Genomic DNA, 21,278 nt, shown 5'->3' on the forward strand with positions numbered 1-21,278 from the left:
ATCATTAGGAATCACTTTTTTTGTTTGTTTTATAGCAGCGTGTTTTAGATCATTTGAGATAATTCCCTTTTTTTCATGACAAAAACCTGAGACTGCTCTCTGTTCTCATGTCCTGTCTGTCCCGCATTTGTAATCCTGCGCCTTTGCAGAACGAATCCGCTGGACTGGTGCCTACCTATTGAGACGCAAGAAGCATAGACACAAGCCTGCATCTGAGCCCCACAACGCCAGATTCTGTCATTAAAACAAAGCCAATAAGACAGAAACATATATTTGAATTAAAGGGAAAAAAAACACTACCGAGGGTTACAAATCGTGGAGGATTTTGCCGAGAAGTTGCATGTGCAGGAGTGATAGTATACTCGACCGGGACAGAAGAGATGGGATACCCGGGCAGAGGATGGAAAGGACGGACGCTCCTGGTTTGGGTCGCCGCTGTCAGCTTATTGTTTCCAGCAGACGGACGGAGAGTGAGGCAGCCCAGATGCCCCGTTGGATGTACCTGCACCAAAGATAATGCTCTGTGTGAGAATGTCCGATCCGTGCCTCACACTTTCCCACCCGACGTCGTTTCACTGTAAGTGCCCCTACACCTGAATATAATCTTGATGTATTGTTCCTAATTAAAGCTAATGGAAATACTCTGTATCTGCCTTTCACCAGGACCAATCTTTATTATACTATCAGCTAACCCCCACCCCCCCCCCCCCCCCTTTCACATGTGTTCTCCATCAGATCTTTTGTCAAGTCTGGATTTAATGAAATCATAGGAGGAAGCTTTGTTCACACACCTGCCCTGCAACTGCTGTGAGTATCTATCTATCTATTTATTTGTCTGTCTGTCTTTCTGTCTGTCTGTCTCTCTCTCCATTGTTAGTGTTTTACAGAGGCAAACAATGATGCAGGAGCTCCCCAGAGGACTTCCATGGTGGCAGATTAGATGCAGATTTTAAGGGGGATTCTCTGTAATGGTGTCAGGATTATGCAATAGACCACATGGCTACAGCCACTAACAGCAGGCGCTGGGGAGAGAGGAGCAACGTGTGTTTTCTGGGAAGATATGAATAATGAACATGTTCCTTTCGCCCCAAAAAAACAGTAAAAGTCATATTTGCACACATAACTGTCGAGTTTATCTCGCCATTTCTTTGACATGTGACCTTTATTATTAAACATCTTGGTCGAACTAGAGCGTGTTGGGCAATTTGGTATGCAGACCCACAGATTAACAGCATGGTTAGGCTTAACTGTGCTCTCTAATCACACTTGCTTCAGTTTACTGCACATAAACAGCACGCTGTCACCAAGCATCACTGCAGCATCTCTCCAAAAAATTTCTCTTGACAGCATTTATTCTCCCGTGTGCTCAGATGGCGCTCAATCAGTCCGGATGTGCATGCAGACTTGTGACCAGAAGGAGGGTGAATTTAAACAAACCAGTGGCTTCATCCCCTTTGTCATTATTTACTGCCAATTTGACCAGGAGTAACTTAACCTCCAATATAGTGGGTGTAAAATGTCACTGGTTTGCTGAGGGTGCAGTGAGAAATAAACATAATTTGATTTTTAGCAATTTTCATATCTCGGAATTTAGGGCCAAACTCATCCCCTGGATTTACAGTACTTTTAAAGTAAAATCTTAAAAAATGATGTTTCAAATATAAAATGCCATAGGACACTAGTCTTACATTACTGGTTTAAAGGGTGACTCAGAAACACGTAGGAGGATGCATCCATTCCTCTATTTCATTAATGTCATGAAAACCATGTAGGAGTGATCTGCCATTTCTCCTTTATTCATTTCATTTCATTCATTCTTTGACCACATACGGTGGGCAGAAATGCTGAATGAGTCTGTTGTCTGTAGTGCTATCCCTCCCTCTCTCTTGGACTGGATGTTGATAATAGGCAATAATACATCACAACTTTTATCCCAATGTGATTGCATGAGTTTTAAGATACACTGTCAGGTTTTGTTATTTTATTTCCTCCTAGTTAACTACTGATGTTTTCAAGTTTGACCTATATGAAACATGGACAACATAGGTATTTAGGAGCTCTGTGGGGACTATAATAAAATCAACGATCGTAATATTCTTTAAGATTTTTTTTTCTTTTTCTTGACAGGTTGTTTACAGCAAATTCATTAGACCTAATCGATGAGGATGCGTTCCTGGGTTTACCTCATCTTGAATATCTGTAAGTATTTATCTTTTATAAGTGGTTGGTTTATACATTTGTGCGGTAAAGGGTCGTAAAACTGTTCTCTAGTAGTGAAATGCATTTTCTGTACATGTAACTAAGAGCTGTACTTAAGAAAAGTCTTGGGACACTTGTACTCTTCTACTCTAGTGTTTCCATTTCATGATACTCTCTACTTTTACTTCACTACATTTTGGAGGCAATTATTGTACTTTCAAGTCCCCTACATTTATTTGATAGCTTTAGTTGCATTAAAGATACTAATTATTTATAAAAAATATAAATCAACTAAGAATAATGATGTATTATTATAGTTTAAGCTACTGTACCCAACAGTATATTAAGTTATAAAAATAAGCCCCACCAGCCGCAATACTAAAGTGATGTAAACATCTATTCATTCATTGTAATTCAGTAAAATAATATATGATTCTCAAATGGGCCATTCTGCATTATGTGTAATTTTACTTTTAGTACTTTAAGTATATTTTGATGCTTAGATAGTAATTTTACTTGAGTAAGAGTTTGAATGCAGGACTTTTACACTGTGTTCATCAACACTACACTCAAATCCAGCAATATTGAAGCCCCCACACATGTTTTCACTTATGTTGCCTCATTAGGAGAGGACAACTTTTACATCTTTATGATACGTATGAATAAAAAAAGTTTGCAGACCTCTTCTAATGCCCAGCTTAATTGAAAACACCTGTTTGGTTGTGCTGTGCCTTTAAAGTATAATTCATTCTGACATTCTTCTCAGTAAAAAATGCACTGGATACTTTGTTTGTATACAGTGCAATATGTAATTTGGACAGAGCTCAGGTTTTCTACACAACCTTCTGGTAGTGCTGCTAACTGCAATGAGTGAAGACGTGTAGAAATGTAAAGGATTTCAGTTTATTTGTGGAATGACTTACATAGTGTTATTCCATCAGTTTATCGAAATGCCAATTAAATACTTCTCATTTACAGATTTATTGAAAACAACAAAATTGCATCGATATCCCCATATGCTTTCCGAGGCCTGAAAGCGCTGATACATCTGTAAGTATTTTGGTTGGTGACCATGTTTGAGAACTCTTTATCCATTTCCATCTACATCCTTTATTCCTTTTGTCAGCCCTGCCGCTTTCACATTCTCTGTTTAAGTCTTTTCTCTTGGGGAGAGGTAATGGGATATTAGTATTCATGGTATTCTAAAATAAATCGTGCATCCATTTCCTGTCTGTCTGTCTGTCTGTCTGTCTGTCTGCCTGTCTGTCTCTCTCTCTCTCTCTCACTTTATCACTGTCTGAAATGCAAAGGTAGGCAGTGTTGCTGCCAGTGGGGATGTCCAAGGTTACTGGCTGAAAGTGTCAGCTGGATCAGGTTGCTTTAGTGCTGATCTGGATGTCACATTCGTACTTCACGAATTTATTTTATGGAAAAAAAGGAATGCTGTTATTACTTTAACTGTCATATAGCATCACTAATGTTCACGAATGTGTCAGCAGTTCTCTGTATCTTCTGTAGAGTGGATTGTGAGTGTGATAATAAGTATAAGTAATAAGTGCTGTATCCCTTGTTAACAGAAATAACCGTATCAAAATCTTGAACAGTTTATTTTGTAAACACGTTTATATTTTTCTGAACTGCAAAGCTTGCCAAAACTAAAGATAGTTAAGAACGTTTGTGACCTTTAAGGTCAAAACTAAATATAACTGTTCTGTAACCTTACACCAGGGAGTGACCTATAATCTGTCTCTAAAGTCTGATAGGTTGTTCCTAAAAGAGTTTATGCAGCGCAGTGCAGCCAAAAGCTTGCATACTTGTGTTCCTCATCATGTATGACATAATGTATGAATAAATGGGTGACTTTGAACTTTCCTATCAAAGTTTAAAGTTTAGGAAATGTTGTAATACTCAGATATGAGAGGTTTAGCAGTGTACCAGCATTTATTCATGCATGCTTTAGGTCATAGAACATATAGGCTAACTCTGATGATGAAGACAAGATGATGAAACTGCAAATACTAGTGTTAGTTACAACAATATCGGCTCTGTAAAAGTCACATAAAACACACCCATGGAATTTTCTCCCTTGTATTCTTTTACGCCTGACTAAGATCTGCACTCATTATGCCTTGTATCATCGCACAGAAATCCCTCGTGTTTTGACATTGCTAGCTTGTGGAAATAAGTTATTATAGCTAACCAATACTGCTAGCTCACCTGAGCTAGCTAACATTACATTTAGCTGAGCAGGACGACATTGATGTTTACATTATGCGCAGTCGCAAACAGGACCCGCTCATCTATGAGTACGCTTCCTTCTGCGCTGTGATAAGTTTTGCTAGGTGTAGTTTGGTAGAAAGAAAATAGTTGCGACATGAAACTGCTGACAATAAATTGTGTGGATTATCTTAGGTAACTGCGTCAGGATTTCTAAAAAAAACCCATTGCCGTTGAGTATGTCTGTCGTTGGCGCTTTGGGCACCACAAGCTGAGTACCATCTAGTTCCATTATATTAGAGAGCTCCATGGCAGAAATCTCCACCACTGGGCAACTCGCAGTCAAACTATGTAGATTGATGAATAGCACTACAGGTTAGAGGAAAACTATGTATTTTTGATTTTGGGATGAACTGTCCCTTTAAGGTTGGCAAAAAGATCATGATTTGGGTTAAAATAAGTACTTCTGTACATTGCTACTTTTCATAATGATGTGACACATGACGTCACGTTCTACATCACTACGACGCACGTAACTTAAAATAAAGACAGTGAGTTTTGGTTGCAAAGGGTATACAGATACTGGCCTCGAGTCCAGTGTTTTTGGACCCATCTACCCGATTTCCTCCTTATGTAGACTTTTTCAACATGTCAGCTGATTTTCTCCTTCGTGCATGTCATAATTAAACGGCCACTTGAGGTCACTGCCACTATAACATTTGCTATTAAGATCTATTCATGATTCAGAAAGACATGCAAAGACATGATGGGATAAAGTGCTCCTGTTTCATGCCTTTTAGATAAAGAATGGCGGATAAATGCATTATTAGATGGTAATTTTAATGTGTCACATACAGTTAATACATTATTAAAAGCTGCAGGCTGGAATCCTGTCCACTCTGCTCTATCCCCATCTGTTTGGGGAGTGCATTCTTGCACAAACTCCAAGCAAAATGTCCTATCTCTCCGGATAACAGATTCTCAAATAAATAATGCAGTGTTCATGTATTACGCTGACATTTCATTCACATCTCTCTCTGTTTTAGTGTTCAGTCTTTCGCTTACAAATGAAATGTGTCTATAAGGCCAGGTTTTGATCGTTTCTCTCTTCTACTCTTGGCCTCAAGTCAATCTGGCTAACGGAAGGAATTGTTTTATCTTTGTTGATTAGGAGTCTGGCTTACAACAACCTTGAGACGCTGCCCAAAGATGTCTTCAAAGGCATGGACGCTTTGACCAAAGTGTGAGTTCTGTTCAATTTTTAACTAAGGGTGCTTTTTTGACATGCTGAAATGTAGTAATCAGTCAATCTTTTTTCTGATTTATTGGCTCATTCTATAATGGCCATTTCTGTGCATTTATGTGCAAGGTTAAAGTTAATGTATGAAATCTGAGTTGATAGTGGGCCAATAGAAGTCAAATGCTTTTTCTTTTTAAAGGAAGGACAGGATTTATGGCGAATGTTAAGCAAAAATCTTCCTTTTGTCTTCTTCCCTCTTTTCTTAAACTATGGGATTAAATAAACTAATATTATATGATCGTAATGGGAAAAAAGAAAAGAGGGGAATGCCCACACTAAACCGAGGATAAAAAAGAGGGCACAGTAAGGATGAAAAGAAGGAAGATGAGTTATTGAGTAAAAGATTGTAGGTTGTAGAAGATGATACTCAATTGAAAAAAAGGTAAAGATCTCAAGGAGAGAAATGAAAGGCTCGGGGTAGAATGCCAGAATGTCAATGGTAAACAAGTCAATTACAGAGAAAAGAACTGAAGCCTCGCTTTTGTCACAGCCACAATCAGCTTGAATAATGCAGGCTACAATTTGTGTGTGGATTCAATGCACACATCCAAGGTCAACAGCAATTCAGACCTAGAGTGGAGAGACTACTCAGGAGGTAGAACACTCGTTGTTGTGGCGGCTTTCGTGGCTTGAATCCAAAGTAGCAGCCAAGGACAGGAGAGACAGATGGCAGAAAAGAAACTGAACTGGGATTGGCATCAAAAAAACATTTAGAAATACATGTTTCAGCATAAATATTAATGATATTATGTCTTGGAGAAACTTTAAACTTATGTCCCATGCCATCCGGCCACACATGTAGAGATCTACGTGGCAACAACCTGATATGCGACTGCAAGCTCAAGTGGTTGGTGGAGTGGATGCACCACACCAATGCCACCCTGGACCAGATCTACTGCAGCGGTCCGCCCATTCACCAGGGGAAGAAAATCAATGACCTGCTTCCACATTCGTTCGACTGCATCACAGCAGGTTATCATCTTCCTGTATCTGCCCCCCATCATAGAAGCATTATAGTAATTTTTAGGTTCATACTTGTGTTCGGTTTACATCCTTTAATGTACAAAAAACACATTATTTTTCTCATACTGTCCGTCTGAATACACCTCTATTCACCCTCTGTCTGAAACGATTGGTTTTAGCAAATGTCTCTTTTAAGCCCTCTTCCTGAAAAAGTCCAGTGTGCTCTGATTGGTCAGTATTTCTAGGTCTTCTCATCTGTATTCTCTGCGCTCTCTGCATTTGTCTGCACTGTCATTGCAGCCGGGTGAATGACTGTAACAGCACTGTGGTAGCCCTTTATACAAGTATAGTATAGTTGTAACATCACAACCCAGTCACCAGAAAAAACTTTCTGAATCACTGCAACTCGTTCTCATTCCCTACTCCTCACATACCCACACATTTTGATGTTTCACGGTCATAGTTTCAAATGTGGTTAAGTTGTGAATTAAAACAAAAACGATTAGAACGTCACTTAAGTTTAGTAAAATATTGTGATGTGTGTCTGTTAGGTAATTGAGTTTCACTTTAACATGGGACAGGACACCCCGGCCTCCTGGGTGAAAGTCTGTGTATGACCCAACCATCCAGCCCAACCTCCTCTCTAAGCATGGATTATTTAAAGGTAAAGTGCGTAATTCATTGTCATGTTGTACTTTTCAGAGTTTGCCTCCTATCAGTCGCTGAAGTTTGAGTCCATTTCGGTGGGGGCCTTCACCTTTGCTGAGGATCAGTATGTTGTGTTTGCCCAACCGTTTGCTGGGACGTGCAGCTTCCTGGAATGGGATCATGTTGAGATGACCTTTAGAACTTACGACACCATTGAAAGTGAGTCCATGAAAAAGCAAAGAGCAGCATCGTCGTTATGAGGGAAATGTTTCCTCCTCAAATGGAAATGTATTAATGGGGATGTAATAATCCAGTGTTAATGGTTATCTGTCCAGTATTAAAACTGTTTTTATGTCTCTTCAGGCACCTCCACTGTGGTTTGCAAGCCAATGGTGATTGACAACCACCTCTTTGTCATCGTGGCCCAGCTGTTCGGCGGCTCGCACATTTACAAACGTGACACCTCCGCCAACAAGTTCATCAAGATCCAGGACATTGACATCCTGAAGATTCGCAAACCTAACGACATCGAGACGTTCATGATTGACGGAGAGTCTTTCTTTGTCATCGCTGACAGCTCTAAGGTTGGCTACTTTTTTATTTTGCAGTATTCTAAAAGTGCTTCATTTTATGGGGATTAAGTCATATTGTGCAGGGGTTTCTGTCATTGTGTCCTGCCCCTGTATGTGTACTGCTCCTCTAAGCTTCTCACCATGTCAAGCATCCCTTCCTCCTGGTGTCCGTCTCTGCAGTATGTTGGTTTGCATCTGTTCCTGTTGATTACTCGGGTGTTGCCAAATGTTCACATATGGTCTCACATATGTTCAGATACACACACACACACACACACACACACACACACACACACACACACACACACACACACACACACACACACACACACACACACACACACACACACACACACACACACACACACACACACACACACACACACACACACACACACACACACACACACTAACTCACTCACTAACATACTCACACGCATAAACTTAGCATAAAATCTATTTGTTACAGTACATTTGATCTGACATTTTGCACATGTTCCTCTCGTAGGCCGGCTCCACAACAGTGTACAAATGGAATGGCAATGGCTTCTACTCCCACCAATCACTCCACCCCTGGTTCCGGGACACAGATGTAGAATATTTGGAGATCTCCAACAAACCGCACCTGATCTTGTCCAGCAGCTCCCAGAGGCCCGTTGTCTATCAGTGGAACAGGAATCAGAAACAGTTTGACCGCAGGACTGACATACCAGAGATGGAGGACGTTTTCTCTGTCAAACACTTCAAAGTCAAAGGTGAGAGCTGCAGCTTGAATAGCAGTGTGTGTACACACACGGCTTATTTTTACACCGACTAAATAGACATTCTGCACATTGCAAGAAACTTTTCTAAACATATAGTATCACAGTATCATGTGGTGTGAGATATTTTGTTCTTGCAGCAGGATTATGCATATACAGTACATTTTAGATTCCATTTTATATGCTAAGGTTAAAGGCATAGTTCTGATTTTTGAACAAGCCCAGTTTGGAGAAGCAGACAGGAGTACCAACACGAAAGCTACTGTAAGCAATGTACAGCATGGGCAGCAGCAAAATATATATTAGCCACCTCAAAAATCAAATCAAAGCTGAAGTATACATTATAATTAGAATATTTTCATTGCTTTAACTTGCCTTCAGACAACCCTTTCCCCTTAAGGAAAGGTTATATCCATCTATGCTCTCTTCAAAGCCACCAGAATCTGGACGAACCCTTTAGAACACCAAAGTCACATAACACATTCAAGCTAACATATCCAGGCAGTGATTGATTGATTGATTGATTGATTGATTGATTGATTGATTTGTCCCCACAGGTAAATTTGTCTCGCAGTGAGACATTCATACAAACCAATAAATAAATATAAAAAACAGTAAAATAGTAAAAGCTACCCAACTCGCCATCATCCCCATCATCAGTCCATGCTGCCTCATATAGTGCATTTAATATATTAAGTAACTACTCTCAAAGTGCACAACATAAAGTGTTTTCTCCAATATAAAATTACGTGATTTTTTTTTGGTCAAAACCAGCGGATGGCTTTGAAGAGAGCAAAGATTTATATAACGGCTTCAGTTCCTGTTTTGACTGTAGGCCTTTTTTGGGTGGCCTGCCTGCTTCTCCAAACCAGGAGTGGGCTGACCACCATCTATTGTAGGTAACACACTGACTATGCAGAAATACCTCACACAACCCAACTTCAAAAAATCCAAACTATCCCTTTAAGATAGCCTGCAGTGTGTCATATGATAAACAGTGAACCTTCAACCAGGGTCAACATTTCCTTTGATGTGTTAATTTAATGCCTCGCCCTTAGCTATAATTTATCACACTTTAGTTCCACATTGCTCATAGGCATTCATTTTGAAGGTGGTAAGAGGCGGTAATGACAACTGCCATAACAACTGCCCATAAATCATTACTGTATAACATTCTCTGAATTTTGTCTTTGTAAAGGAAAGCTCATCTATTAGTGTCTATTTGCTAAATAGCTATAGATAACATGTTGAGTTATTTTTGAATAACAAACAGTTTTTATAAGCATTTGTATTTCAGATCCAGATTGAGTAGCTGAATGTGTAAACTAAACAGCCCCTTGAATCTTTTCAAAGGTGAACTGTTTATATGCTTGACAAGATTCATTGGGGACTCCAAGGTGATGCGCTGGGACGGTGCCATGTTTAAAGAGGTCCAGACATTTCCATCCCGTGGCTCCATGGTGTTCCAGCCTGTCTCCATCGGCAACTGGCAGTATGCCATCTTGGGCAGCGATTATTCACTGACGCAGGTCTACCAATGGGACACTGAGAGGGCCCAGTTTGTCCCATCTCAGGAGCTGAATATCCAGGCGCCTCGAGCATTTTCTCTAGTTTCCATTGACGACCGTGTTTTTCTGCTTGCATCCAGCTTCAAGGGAAAAACTCAGATCTATGAGCACCTCATGATCGATTTGAGTAACTAAACCCATTGTCTAATTAGGGACGATTAATGTACACTACAATTCAAAAGGCTTTCTTTTGTGACTATGTTGTCAGTCCCATTTAGAACCCACCACGAATCCCCACCTCAGTTTTAACAGAAGGAAGTTTTGAGCAGAAGCTCAAACTATCTTGAGATATTTCAAATACAGTTCAGGACCTTTGGGTTGAGTCTCAGTGGTTGAAATTCTTGCATTTGTTATGATTATTAGTTATTTTAAGGATCTGACCCATGTCCATTACACTGCAAACATATTCTACACAGTCCCTGATGCCTAAGTTTGGCAACCTGCTGCAACTACTTCATTTGGATAAACTCCTTGCATTTCATCTTGATCCCTCACTATTTGGAACTGCCTTATACTCCATTTGAACCCCCCCCCCCCAACACAAAATCCATGTGCGAACTGACTATCTTTCAGGAAAAACAAGCTATGAAATCACTACTTTTGTCTATTATTCAAACCTGCGGGTGTGCTTACAGTTGTTAGACACACAGAACAGTATATGTCTCTGCAAATCAACTTCATACACTTGTATTTATTTTGTAGGAATTTGATAGGAAAGATTTAGGACGTTAGTAGTGCTTATGACCATGCAATAATAGACAAATAGGGCAATATTCTTGAGGGAATGGTGTGACGTGAAGAAGTGTACAGTTTTTCTAGAAAGACCACCTAAAGAAGGCAGTTTTTTTATTATTTGAGTGTTTTTTTAATTTGACAAGGCGTTTCATGAAAACTTACTTAAGAGTAAAATGTCATTACAAGATCTTATACATGGCATGTAAGCCACTGAGCTATTTGGACGTTGTATACAAGCAATGGCATTTATGTGACAAAGTCTGGGTTGTTCGGGAAGATGGACAACCTCACAAATGTACAAGAATATTTTAACACTGCAGTTGGCAATGTCAGGGATAGTTTGTTACTGTAAGACCTGAACTTGGAAATAATACAAGCTTCCAACCAAATGCAGGTAGAATTTGGACCACTTGTTGAGGATTCTTCATTCTTCCAGTGCAAATTGGCAGCTCATCAACCTATGTCTTTTGTAATTACTTACCACTTAAAGAAGTAACCCTAACCGATGAAAACCACTAAAAACTGTGAGAAACTAAGAAAAAAACACCTTCTCCGTCCAGTCTACTCAATGACCATCAGTAAAGCGAGACTGCATGCATGATACAGACACTCAGTGTTGATTCATTCCTGATGAATGACAAGCTAGAAGCATCCCACTGTGTCACCAAGCCCTCCCTCTTTCACTGCACTCTTACCCCTTTTCTCCCTCATTGACAAAACCATTGTTGTCTTTACTCCGCAACTAAAAAAGCCAACCACTGTGCAGCACCTGGTACCTGTGCTTTCACACGGTCCTCTTATTCTGACACAGAATTCAGATAACATCTAACAACTTCACTGATTTGCCAAATATAATGTTTACGTTTTTACAATACTGTGTAAAGTAATTTATATGATATTGCTTTTGTATGTAGAGGGGACCACACTCAATGTTTTATTTTCATAGATTTAGAATTTAGTGTAGATAAGGATCACTTCCTGCGTAACATTCTGCAGCAGTGTAGGCTTACTTGTGTCAGTCTAATCTAGTTAGGTAAGGATAGAGGATAGTAGCTATTCCCTTGTCGTTTTGCTCATTGTATTTTATGTACAGTGGTAATAAAATACTAAAATGTTAAATCAGAGATGCAGCTTATTTATTGTTGTTGTTGATTGCCAGTATAAATTACTTTTTATAAAACAGGTAGCTCAAATCGAGCAATCTAACTGGTTCATAGCTGTGATGTTAGAACCACATACAATGGCTATGGTGTTTAATTCCTTTGTCCAATTCAGTCTTACTCATGAGAAAAAAGGTGAATTTGCTTTCAGACAGCCCTTTCTGACAGGGAATTGAAGCCGTTGCGTATGCTCTCTTTAAAGCCACCAGACTCCATTTGACAAAATATTATTTTTGACTGTTTCTGTGGTTTTGTGACTTTGGTGAAGGCCATGGTATATTATGAAGATATCACAGGTAAGAGCCCTTTAGCTGTGATATAATCACAACATAATGAAATTAGCTATTGCCATTATCAATTTGTAATCCCTCTTGCTAGGCATTATTTATAGTTCAGTGCACTGGCATCCAGTCTTGCCCTACAAGAGTGTTGTCAGTCAGCCAGTGTGTTGTGGGCACCCCACCGTGGTGGTAAAAGGTAAGGGTTTACCTGTGGCCTTGTAGTGAGGTAGTGAATCAGCAAAAATACTTTTCAGCACACACATTGATGCCCCAGGCCAGCTCCAGCCAAAAACATGCATAAAAGTTTAGGGGGAAAGAATGAAAAATGGAATGTTATATAACTCATACTTATGACTCAGTTATGATTTAGTTTGTCAAATGCATTATTTTGACTTAAAAGTAGTGGTGGAATGAAACTAACTACATTATACAAAATACTGTACTTTACTTCAGTATATCAATTTCATGGCACCTAATACTTCTAGTCTAGTTTTTTTTCAGATATTGTACTTTATACTCCATTAGGATACATTTCTTGACTTTTGTAGTTACTCGTCTGTATTACATTACAATATGCAGTAATAAACTTCTAATTTACTTAGTTATATACAAAGTATCTTAAATAGACTCCACATTGATGAACTACAACATTCAAATGTTCTCACGTGTGGTTGTTAGTGATAAAAACTGAATAGTGTATGATTTTATAACCCTTAAAATAGCCATTCTGCATGAGTACTTTACTTTTGATACTTTAAATACATTGTGCTGATAATACTTGTGTACTTTTACTTAATTTACATTATGAACTCAGCACTTTTACTAGTAATATTTTTAGACTAAAAGCATTTCTACTTCCAGCTAAGTTTCTGAGTAGTATTTTTTCCCACTGCTGCTTAAAAGTCATAATCATAAAGCCTAACACTAAGTCATAACTGACTTGCAAATTAAGTCAAAATTATGAGCCAGGCAAATTTAACACTTAATGCCACGACGTAACAGACATCAATGTTTTTCATAAAGACGTCTGTCAGCCCAAATGTGAGCACGCTTAGTTTTGGTTGGTTCACATCTCCACCGCTTTCCCCGGCTATGGGCGTAAACGTTGGGTAATGTTTTAGTTGTCCAGCAGAGTTGGTTTGGGTCCAGTTCTGCCCCCCTGTGGGTAAAGTAACCACCGCATGGGAGTGAGTATCCTGCCACCAAGGTTAGTCATTAACCTTGTCTTCTCAGTCACTCAGGGCACCGAAGAAAGCGGACAGCAGCACTCTGTCCGAGGCATGCAGCCGCTCAGCCGTCGCATCTCACCATGGGCGACTGTAACCACTGTTCGCATGAGCGGGCTTCTTTGTCCATAGAGGACGGCGTTACCGTGGTGTTTCACAAAGTTGACAGCCATGGCACAAACAGCGGCGACGAGGACGAGAGCGGCGATGATGAGCGCACGGCGGCGAGGATTCACTTGCACAGCAACTGCCATGTGTCGTGTGATTACGGCGGCGATGATGATGCTGAGGGAGCGAGAGGAAGCGGCGATTCACCGGAAGGCAGCGGCAAGACAACGCTATGCCCGCCGGCGTTTTGCGTCAGACGCGGGCTCGCATCCCGAGACGGAAGCGCACGTGAAGGTAGAAGAGCGCACGCACTTTACTGCTGTCTCAAACTGAAGTGATAACGTGTCCTCGCATCGCACGTTGATGAACTTTGTGGTGGGAAAGCGATGCAGAAATAGAGGGATAAACAGCGGGCGGACCAATGGCTTCCTCCGTAGCCTCACGTTATACAACCGTGTAACGTCATGTTTCCTATATCAGTGCTGATATCACGTGGGGGTTATTAGCCTATTAGCAGGGATATAGTTGAAGGAAAACAGTTAAAGTCACTGCACACATTTTATGAAAAAACATCTCTCTAAGATTTACACAAATTACGTAACTTCACGATGTGCTTTACGTCACAGTAAAAGTGGGTCCCGATGGTGCGAGCTGTTCAATTGATGGGGAGCTTTTTATAGTCGTTTATTATTCATTTAGACTAATACAGTCATATTTGATTGTCGTACTTTATGTGTTATGCCTAATCATTTTTGTAATATGGTGATAAAAAGATAACCTGCTGTAAAACAAAGAGGAAGGATGACTGTGCACTTTCACAGCAACAGGGCCACCCATACCTGTAGGCTTTAAGCAGAGCACACAAGACCCTTTTAGTTTCATCATTGTAGCAACAACGGTGGTTTGAATATTTGCTCTCACTCCAGTTCGATAAGTCGATAAGATAAAGAGCTAGGAGTGATGATAAAGAAGGATTCAGAGCCTGGGTATTTTTGTTTCAAAGTCCTTCTGTTATGTTCTCCTTTGTTCAAGTTTTGTTGCAGTTTGCACAATGAATGTTCACATTTATGAATCAGATGTGGATTTAAAAATGATTTCACACACTCAAACCTGGGGCCCCCTGGTAGTCACAGGGCTCATATAACTGGCAAAAATACAAGGTTTTCAAGCATCGGCCTACAATGGGAAAACGGTAGAATCTGCTGTTATACAGTAAAAATGTCAAATGTCACTACTTCTCTTTAAGATGGAATGCTGGCATTACAGAATGCATGATTTTATACTGTAATGGCAGTGAGATCAAAAAACGAGGTTGTAATGGAAGTCTATGGGGCATTTTCAGCCATGAGGGGTACCTGAGTCCGAATCTTGAACAGCATAAAAAATACTAATGCAATCAAATCAGTTGTATTGCTAATCTTTGATATATTCAAGACTCTAATCACCAGCAAAGTTTCATCAACCTGCTATTTATTATATGGAAAATCATTCATCTTTTGTCTTTTTTAAAATAAATAATTCCAATTTAAAATAATTAAACTGACATTTAAAGGGATAAAATCCCAAAAATGGTTGAATGTTTGGTAGTTTTGAGCAGGTTTGGAGTTGTTTAAGAGATTTATGGGGGAAAAAATCATATTTGATAATGGTATTTGATTGGTAATATTTGATGGTCGTACTTTATGTTTTGCCTCATACTTTTTGTAATATGATGATAAAAAGATAATCTGCTGTTAAACATCTTGCCCTTAAAGAGGAAGGATGACTGTGCACTTTTACAGCACCAGGGCCACCCCATACATAGCCTTTAAGCAGAGCACACAAGACCCTTTTATTTGCTTTCACTCCAGTTCAATGTTAGTATCCATCAACAAAAGAGCTAACAGTAATGGTAAAGAAGGGATTTTCCCACATGTGTAACTTTGTATGAGGAAGAAAGGGAGTTTGGCTTTAAACCTACAGGGAAGTGAGATTCCACTCACTGCGCCCTGGATATCAATATCCCTTTGTGCACTTTTTTGTACCTGTATCAAAAATGACTGTGCTGAAGTATTCTTACACCAAAAGATAGTTATTATTTCTAGACAGTACTTCATTATTTCTTACATAGGCTACCTTCAGTGAAATAATAAAGGGATGATAAGATATAGATATTATATTATGATATTATAGTGGAACTAAGAATAAAAAAGGGGGATATCTTTGGCTTGCTGCAAATGTATTCTTTTTTAAACCTTTATATATTAAGGGAAATTTCACCCCGAGGGCAATTCTCTATTTTTCAGGAACACCCTGATCATATTCACCCAGTTATACATTCACACCTGGAAGCTGAACAGTATAACCACAGTCTGATCTGCTCGCCACTGAGCAGCTCTACTGGAGCGATTGGGGTTAAGTGCCTTGCTCAAGGGCACCTCAGTTGTGGTAATGATGTAGGGGTATGGGCTGTTTATTCACTTTCCCCACCCAAATCACACAAGTGATCTCACCTCACTTGCTCGCTTAACAGGTTAAGAAAACAAATACAGTAAATGATACATGAAATGGTAAGTAGATCACAGTACAAATACAAAGAACAATGTCTGAGTGACCTCAGGTTGGTATTTAATCTCCAAAAGCATATCATATACATCTTATTTTTGCTCACAGGCGGTCTGCAAACACCACACCACTGTCTTTTGCAGATGTTTTGTGTGTGTTTGAACTGAGTTTTGTAGCCAGGAGAAATGGAGTTTAATAACATACTTTCAACTTCTGCTCCATCCTGCTCCCCCTTTTCTCTCTTTCTCAGATTCAGAGAAACCACCGAAATGTCCAGGTCTTGGTTTGTTCTATGCGTTCCTGTCCACAGTTTTCTTCTCCATCATTGCGCTCTTGGTAAAAACCATCCAGGGAGTCCACGCCATAGAGATCAGCGCCATACGTTGCTTCTTCCAGATGCTCTTTACTATGCCATTACTCATCTACCACAAGTAAGCATGATGGAGAAACTCAAACATTTAGATTTACACAGTTAGACAATAAAAGTGTAATCCCAGGTTTAAGATTTTACACATGCATTTACTAACAAACAGTCTTTATTTCAAGCCAACAATTCATACGTTGTGATTAGATTAGCTCAGCGGTGAGGTAGTGCATATCCCTGCCTGCAGTTTATTTTAGGAGATTCCTGCTTTGTGTTCATGCGCAAAAATCACATACAATCACTGCACAGACAAGTTTAAATTGTCAAAATGCTGTGGAAGACATGTATTTTTATATACTATTACTGATTTAAAAATACAGTATACTATGTATATCCAATGTTGGAAAGGTTATGAATAATGCCTTTCCACATAAAGCGAAGTGTATGCTTTTAATATACTCAGATACCTTTCGATTTTTAAGTGTACCTGATCAATAACAGCATATTGTAACCGTTTTACCTCACAAAACTGTTCAAGCACATAATACACTTCCCATCAGATTATCAGTTATTAAAGGTCTTATATTGTAAAGAAATATACAGTATTTTAATGTCATTTTGTATTATAAAGCAGGTTGAGTTGTTACATAAATACTGTGTATGTATCAAAAATCCACAGAAATACACGCAGCCTGTATTCAGAAACTATGCTGTGTGTACTATATTATATTTAGGTAGAAAGAGACATTAAAACGCCTTTACACCAACCCAAAAACGCTGACCATTCAGAACAGACTGGGCTTTTTTAGGAGGGGGGCTTAAAGAGACAGGTGCTAAAACGTAGCATTTCACACAGAGGATATGAGAAAAATAATGTGTTTTTTAACATGAAAGCATGTAAACATGTTCTTGTAGAAACTCAAAACACAGCATAAATGTTAAAATAAGTGTAATATGAGACCTTTTATTCCCTAAGACTGTCAGCAGTACTTCTATTCATTCATTTACCTATTCATCCCTGCATCCATACGCCCTCTACATTCTTCTTTGTTTTTACATTAATTCATATCCAACTCTCCCCTTGTCCCTTCATCCTGATCCGTCCATCGCTCAATCCGTCGCTAACATCTCCACATTACTTACCCATCTATCCATCCAGTCATTTGTCATCTCTCAGCTCACTTTGCTGCTCAATTTGTCCCTCCATCCGTCCTTGTCTAAAATTGTGTTTATTACTTCCTCTGTTAGTCAGTCTCATCATCCATCCATCCAGTCATTCATTCATCCATCATCCTCATATATCTGCTCCTCCAGGACAGGTTTCCTTGGTCCAAGAGACAAACGTATATATCTGGTGCTCCGGGGTTTCATTGGTTCCAATGCCATGATCCTGCTCTTCTATGCTGTTCAGCAGATGCCACTAGCGGACGCCACAGTCATCATGTTCAGGTAGGAATTTAATTGTTGTGGATTAGTGGAGATTATAGCTACTTATACTACAAATAGATTCTCTCCTCCCTTAATCATAGGCCTATCACCTTTTTCGCTAATCTTTACAGAATGTTCTTTATGCCTCTTTATTATGGCTCTCTTGTCTCAGTAATTCATTAAATATTTGTGAAACCTCATCATTAACTTTAATCATTAACCTTAACTTCTATGTATACGATGCATTTAATCCTACCCATACATATATTACTCTTCTTTTCACATCTCACTTCTAACTAATATTCTCTTTATTCCAGTAATCCAGTCTTTACCTCCATCTTGGCCTGGATCTTCCTGAAGGAGAGATGTACAATCTGGGACTGTGTCTTCACTGTTTTTACCATTGCTGGAGTCCTCCTCATAGCTCGGCCACCATTCCTCTTTGGCGACCACCGGCGTGGCATTGAAGGCAACTACACTAACCACATCAAGGGGACTATTGCTGCCTTTGCAGGTGACATGATTAACAAAAACACAGTTTCATAAAGTGCTTATATAGTAGTTAAGTTTGTTTGACCATAATAAGTATGTAAAATCAATCAGGAGGAAATATGAGGATGTTGAGAAGATGTTTTGTTAAGACTCTTGGTACATCTGTCAGTCAGGGACACCATAGTCTTGCATCATCACTGCACAGGTTTATCATTCTGGGGTTGGGTAAAATCTGCGGCTTGTTTGTATTTCTTTAAACCAGTCACAATCCTCTTGGGTGGCCCCAAGATAACGAAAGGGGAGGAGAAAGGCTTTATCCCAGCACAGTACATCCGGTGAACCAGATTAGGATTTCCATGGTAACTAGTGGAGTTCAGTGCAATACAGCTATGTCCCCCAGCACATCAGCTGGGATATACGATGTAGTGTAGGTTTTTTTTTTTTTTTTGCATTTTTAAAAATCTGGGTAGAGTGGTTGCATGGCTCCAAAGTACCAGATACTAGCCTCAAAGCAATTTCAGTCAAAAGCAACTGGACTGGTTATTTGACCAGCCTGGTCAGATGCGTACATGAACTGATGAAGTCTCTTGGATGAGAGGTGAAACGTCTTCCTAGACAAATAACCAGTCCAGTTGCTTTTGACTGAAATTGCTTTGAGGATAACGATGACCTGGACGAATGAGAACATTCACAGGCTTACCAGATACTAGCCACAACCTTTGCTAATGGCAAACCAAAAAAGTTTTCTTGTCAATTCTGCAGTCCAATATAACTCCTTTACCGCACACTGCAAATGTTGATTAATCTCACAACCCTTTGTCCTTTAGGTTTAATTGTTTTATTTATTTGAAATATTCTTCTGATCGCTGTATTTTTCCAGTGTCTTATTTATTTATTTTTCTTTAATCGTAGGAGCTATTGGGGCTGCTTTTACATTTGTTGTTCTTCGCAAGATGGGGAAGAGCGTCCATTACTACCTCTCTGTCTGGTACTACGCTGTCATCGGTTTCATCGAGTGCATCATCACTGTATCCGTCCTTGGGGAGTGGAAAATCCCATTCTGTGGCCGTGATCGCTGGATGCTGATGCTGATTGCTGTCCTTGGTATTGCCGGCCAGACCTTCCTCACAAAGGCCCTGCAGATTGAGAAGGCTGGACCTGTGGCCCTGATGAGGACTATCGATGTGGTGCTAGCGTTCATCTTCCAATTCATTTTCCTCAACCGTGCGCCGACCATGTGGAGCCTCGGAGGGGCGCTTTGCGTAGTGGTGAGCACTAGTGGAGTAGCCCTTAAGAAGTGGTACAGCAGCACTCGCAAGTGCTGAGAAGGAGAGGCAACATAAAATGCTTTGGTATTACTATTTATTCTTTTTTCACTATCATATGTTCTTGATTTATTCTGTATTTTACTTGTTACTTACATGCAGACATGTGAGGAAGTTTAAGCTCTTTGGAGAGTTAAAAATAGAAATATAGAAGGATAATTTAGCAGGGCTCAGTTATAAGTTTATGATAAATTCAAAATTGAATTGTGTACATCTATACATGTTGATTCCTGAGAGTCAACCTATGTTGTGCATTTATTTTTGTTTAAATGAACACTTCTCCAAAGAAAATAAGAACAAACTGTTGCTACTCCGAACCACATCCTGCTCCCTGGAGCCCGAGCAGCTAACTAACTGTTGACTCAACCCAGATTTCCTTTTTTGCCCTAAATGAAATGTGTAAAACATAAATGGGACTGGAAGATGGATTTACCCATAATGAAGCCGTTGGGTGAAGGATATTTTCCTTTTACTTTTGCCTGAATTAAGTAACCAAAGAGAGAGGTTTACTGCTTTGGGACCATTCATACTGTGTTATACAACATGGCAAAAGGGGATATTGAAAAAGATAATGCTATTTCATTTTATTGTGTTATGCCTTAGGCACTATCAAATAATTATCTGCCAAAAAATCTTAAAGGGATAGTTTGGATTTTTTGGAAGTGATGTTGTATAAATTGCGTATTCAGATTCTCTACAGTAGATGGGGGTGGGCAGGCCGCCTGCTTGAAGATCAGTCAGGAGTTCTGGCATGACAGCTACTGCAGTGGACGGGAGTAGCAGCTAAACATATTTTAGCCACCTAAAAAAACAATATCAGTGCAAGTGTTTGCTATATTTCGGCCCTGTTTAAGTTTACATGCGGAACTGAAGCCGTTATATCCATCTATGCTCTCGTCAAAGCCACCAGACGGTTAATTAGTTTGTGATACGTTGGTGATTTGAAAGGGTTAGGACAAAACAAGACAAAGAAACTAACCAACTGAGGCAGCATTAGACCAGAAACTCCTATGTTCTGCAAGTTAAATTACTGTTTTTGTTCAATGGAGTCGGGTGGCTTTAATGAGTGCATAACGGCTGCAGTTACCTCCAAATGAATGTAAACAGGGTTGTTTGGCAGCAAGGTAAAACTGTGAAAAAATTCTAAATATATTGTAAATTCAAAACGATATTGATTATTTTAGGTCTGCCTTTTAAGGTGTCTAAAATACATTCAGCTGCTGCCTGTCATCAACAGCAGTACATTGTTAAGCTTCCGTGTCAGGGGCCGTGCCAACCGCCATGCTCTAGGTGATAAACTGACGATAGATAAATACCTCATACAACGCTACTTTAAAAAAAATCTGAACTTTCCATTTAATATATTTTTGGTGCTGACAGTACAACT

The 21,278-nt window shown here is 39.5% G+C and overlaps 2 protein-coding genes across 2 annotated transcripts; both read left to right on the forward strand.

Annotated features, from left to right (window-relative positions):
• Positions 1 to 249: 249 nt before the first annotated feature.
• Positions 250 to 10,753, forward strand: lgi1b (leucine-rich, glioma inactivated 1b). The gene is made up of 10 exons (XM_083932192.1): positions 250 to 577; positions 736 to 807; positions 2,128 to 2,199; positions 3,178 to 3,249; positions 5,588 to 5,659; positions 6,519 to 6,688; positions 7,382 to 7,546; positions 7,691 to 7,911; positions 8,408 to 8,654; positions 10,014 to 10,753. Exons 1-10 carry the CDS (start codon positions 381 to 383, stop codon positions 10,361 to 10,363), a joined length of 1,638 nt encoding a protein of 545 aa, XP_083788318.1. The 5' UTR covers positions 250 to 380; the 3' UTR covers positions 10,364 to 10,753.
• A 2,888-nt stretch (positions 10,754 to 13,641) lies between these two features.
• slc35g1 (solute carrier family 35 member G1) lies at positions 13,642 to 19,891 on the forward strand (the record flags this gene model as incomplete). The annotated part of the gene is made up of 5 exons (XM_083932234.1): positions 13,642 to 14,032; positions 16,533 to 16,713; positions 17,961 to 18,095; positions 18,392 to 18,588; positions 19,479 to 19,891. The coding sequence occupies exons 1-5, from the start codon at positions 13,714 to 13,716 to the stop codon at positions 19,889 to 19,891; spliced, it is 1,245 nt and encodes a 414-aa protein (XP_083788360.1). The 5' UTR covers positions 13,642 to 13,713.
• Positions 19,892 to 21,278: the final 1,387 nt, after the last annotated feature.

Source organism: Echiichthys vipera, assembly GCF_963691815.1.
Source record: "Echiichthys vipera genome assembly, chromosome: 18".
NCBI classification, from domain to species: domain Eukaryota; kingdom Metazoa; phylum Chordata; class Actinopteri; order Perciformes; family Trachinidae; genus Echiichthys; species Echiichthys vipera.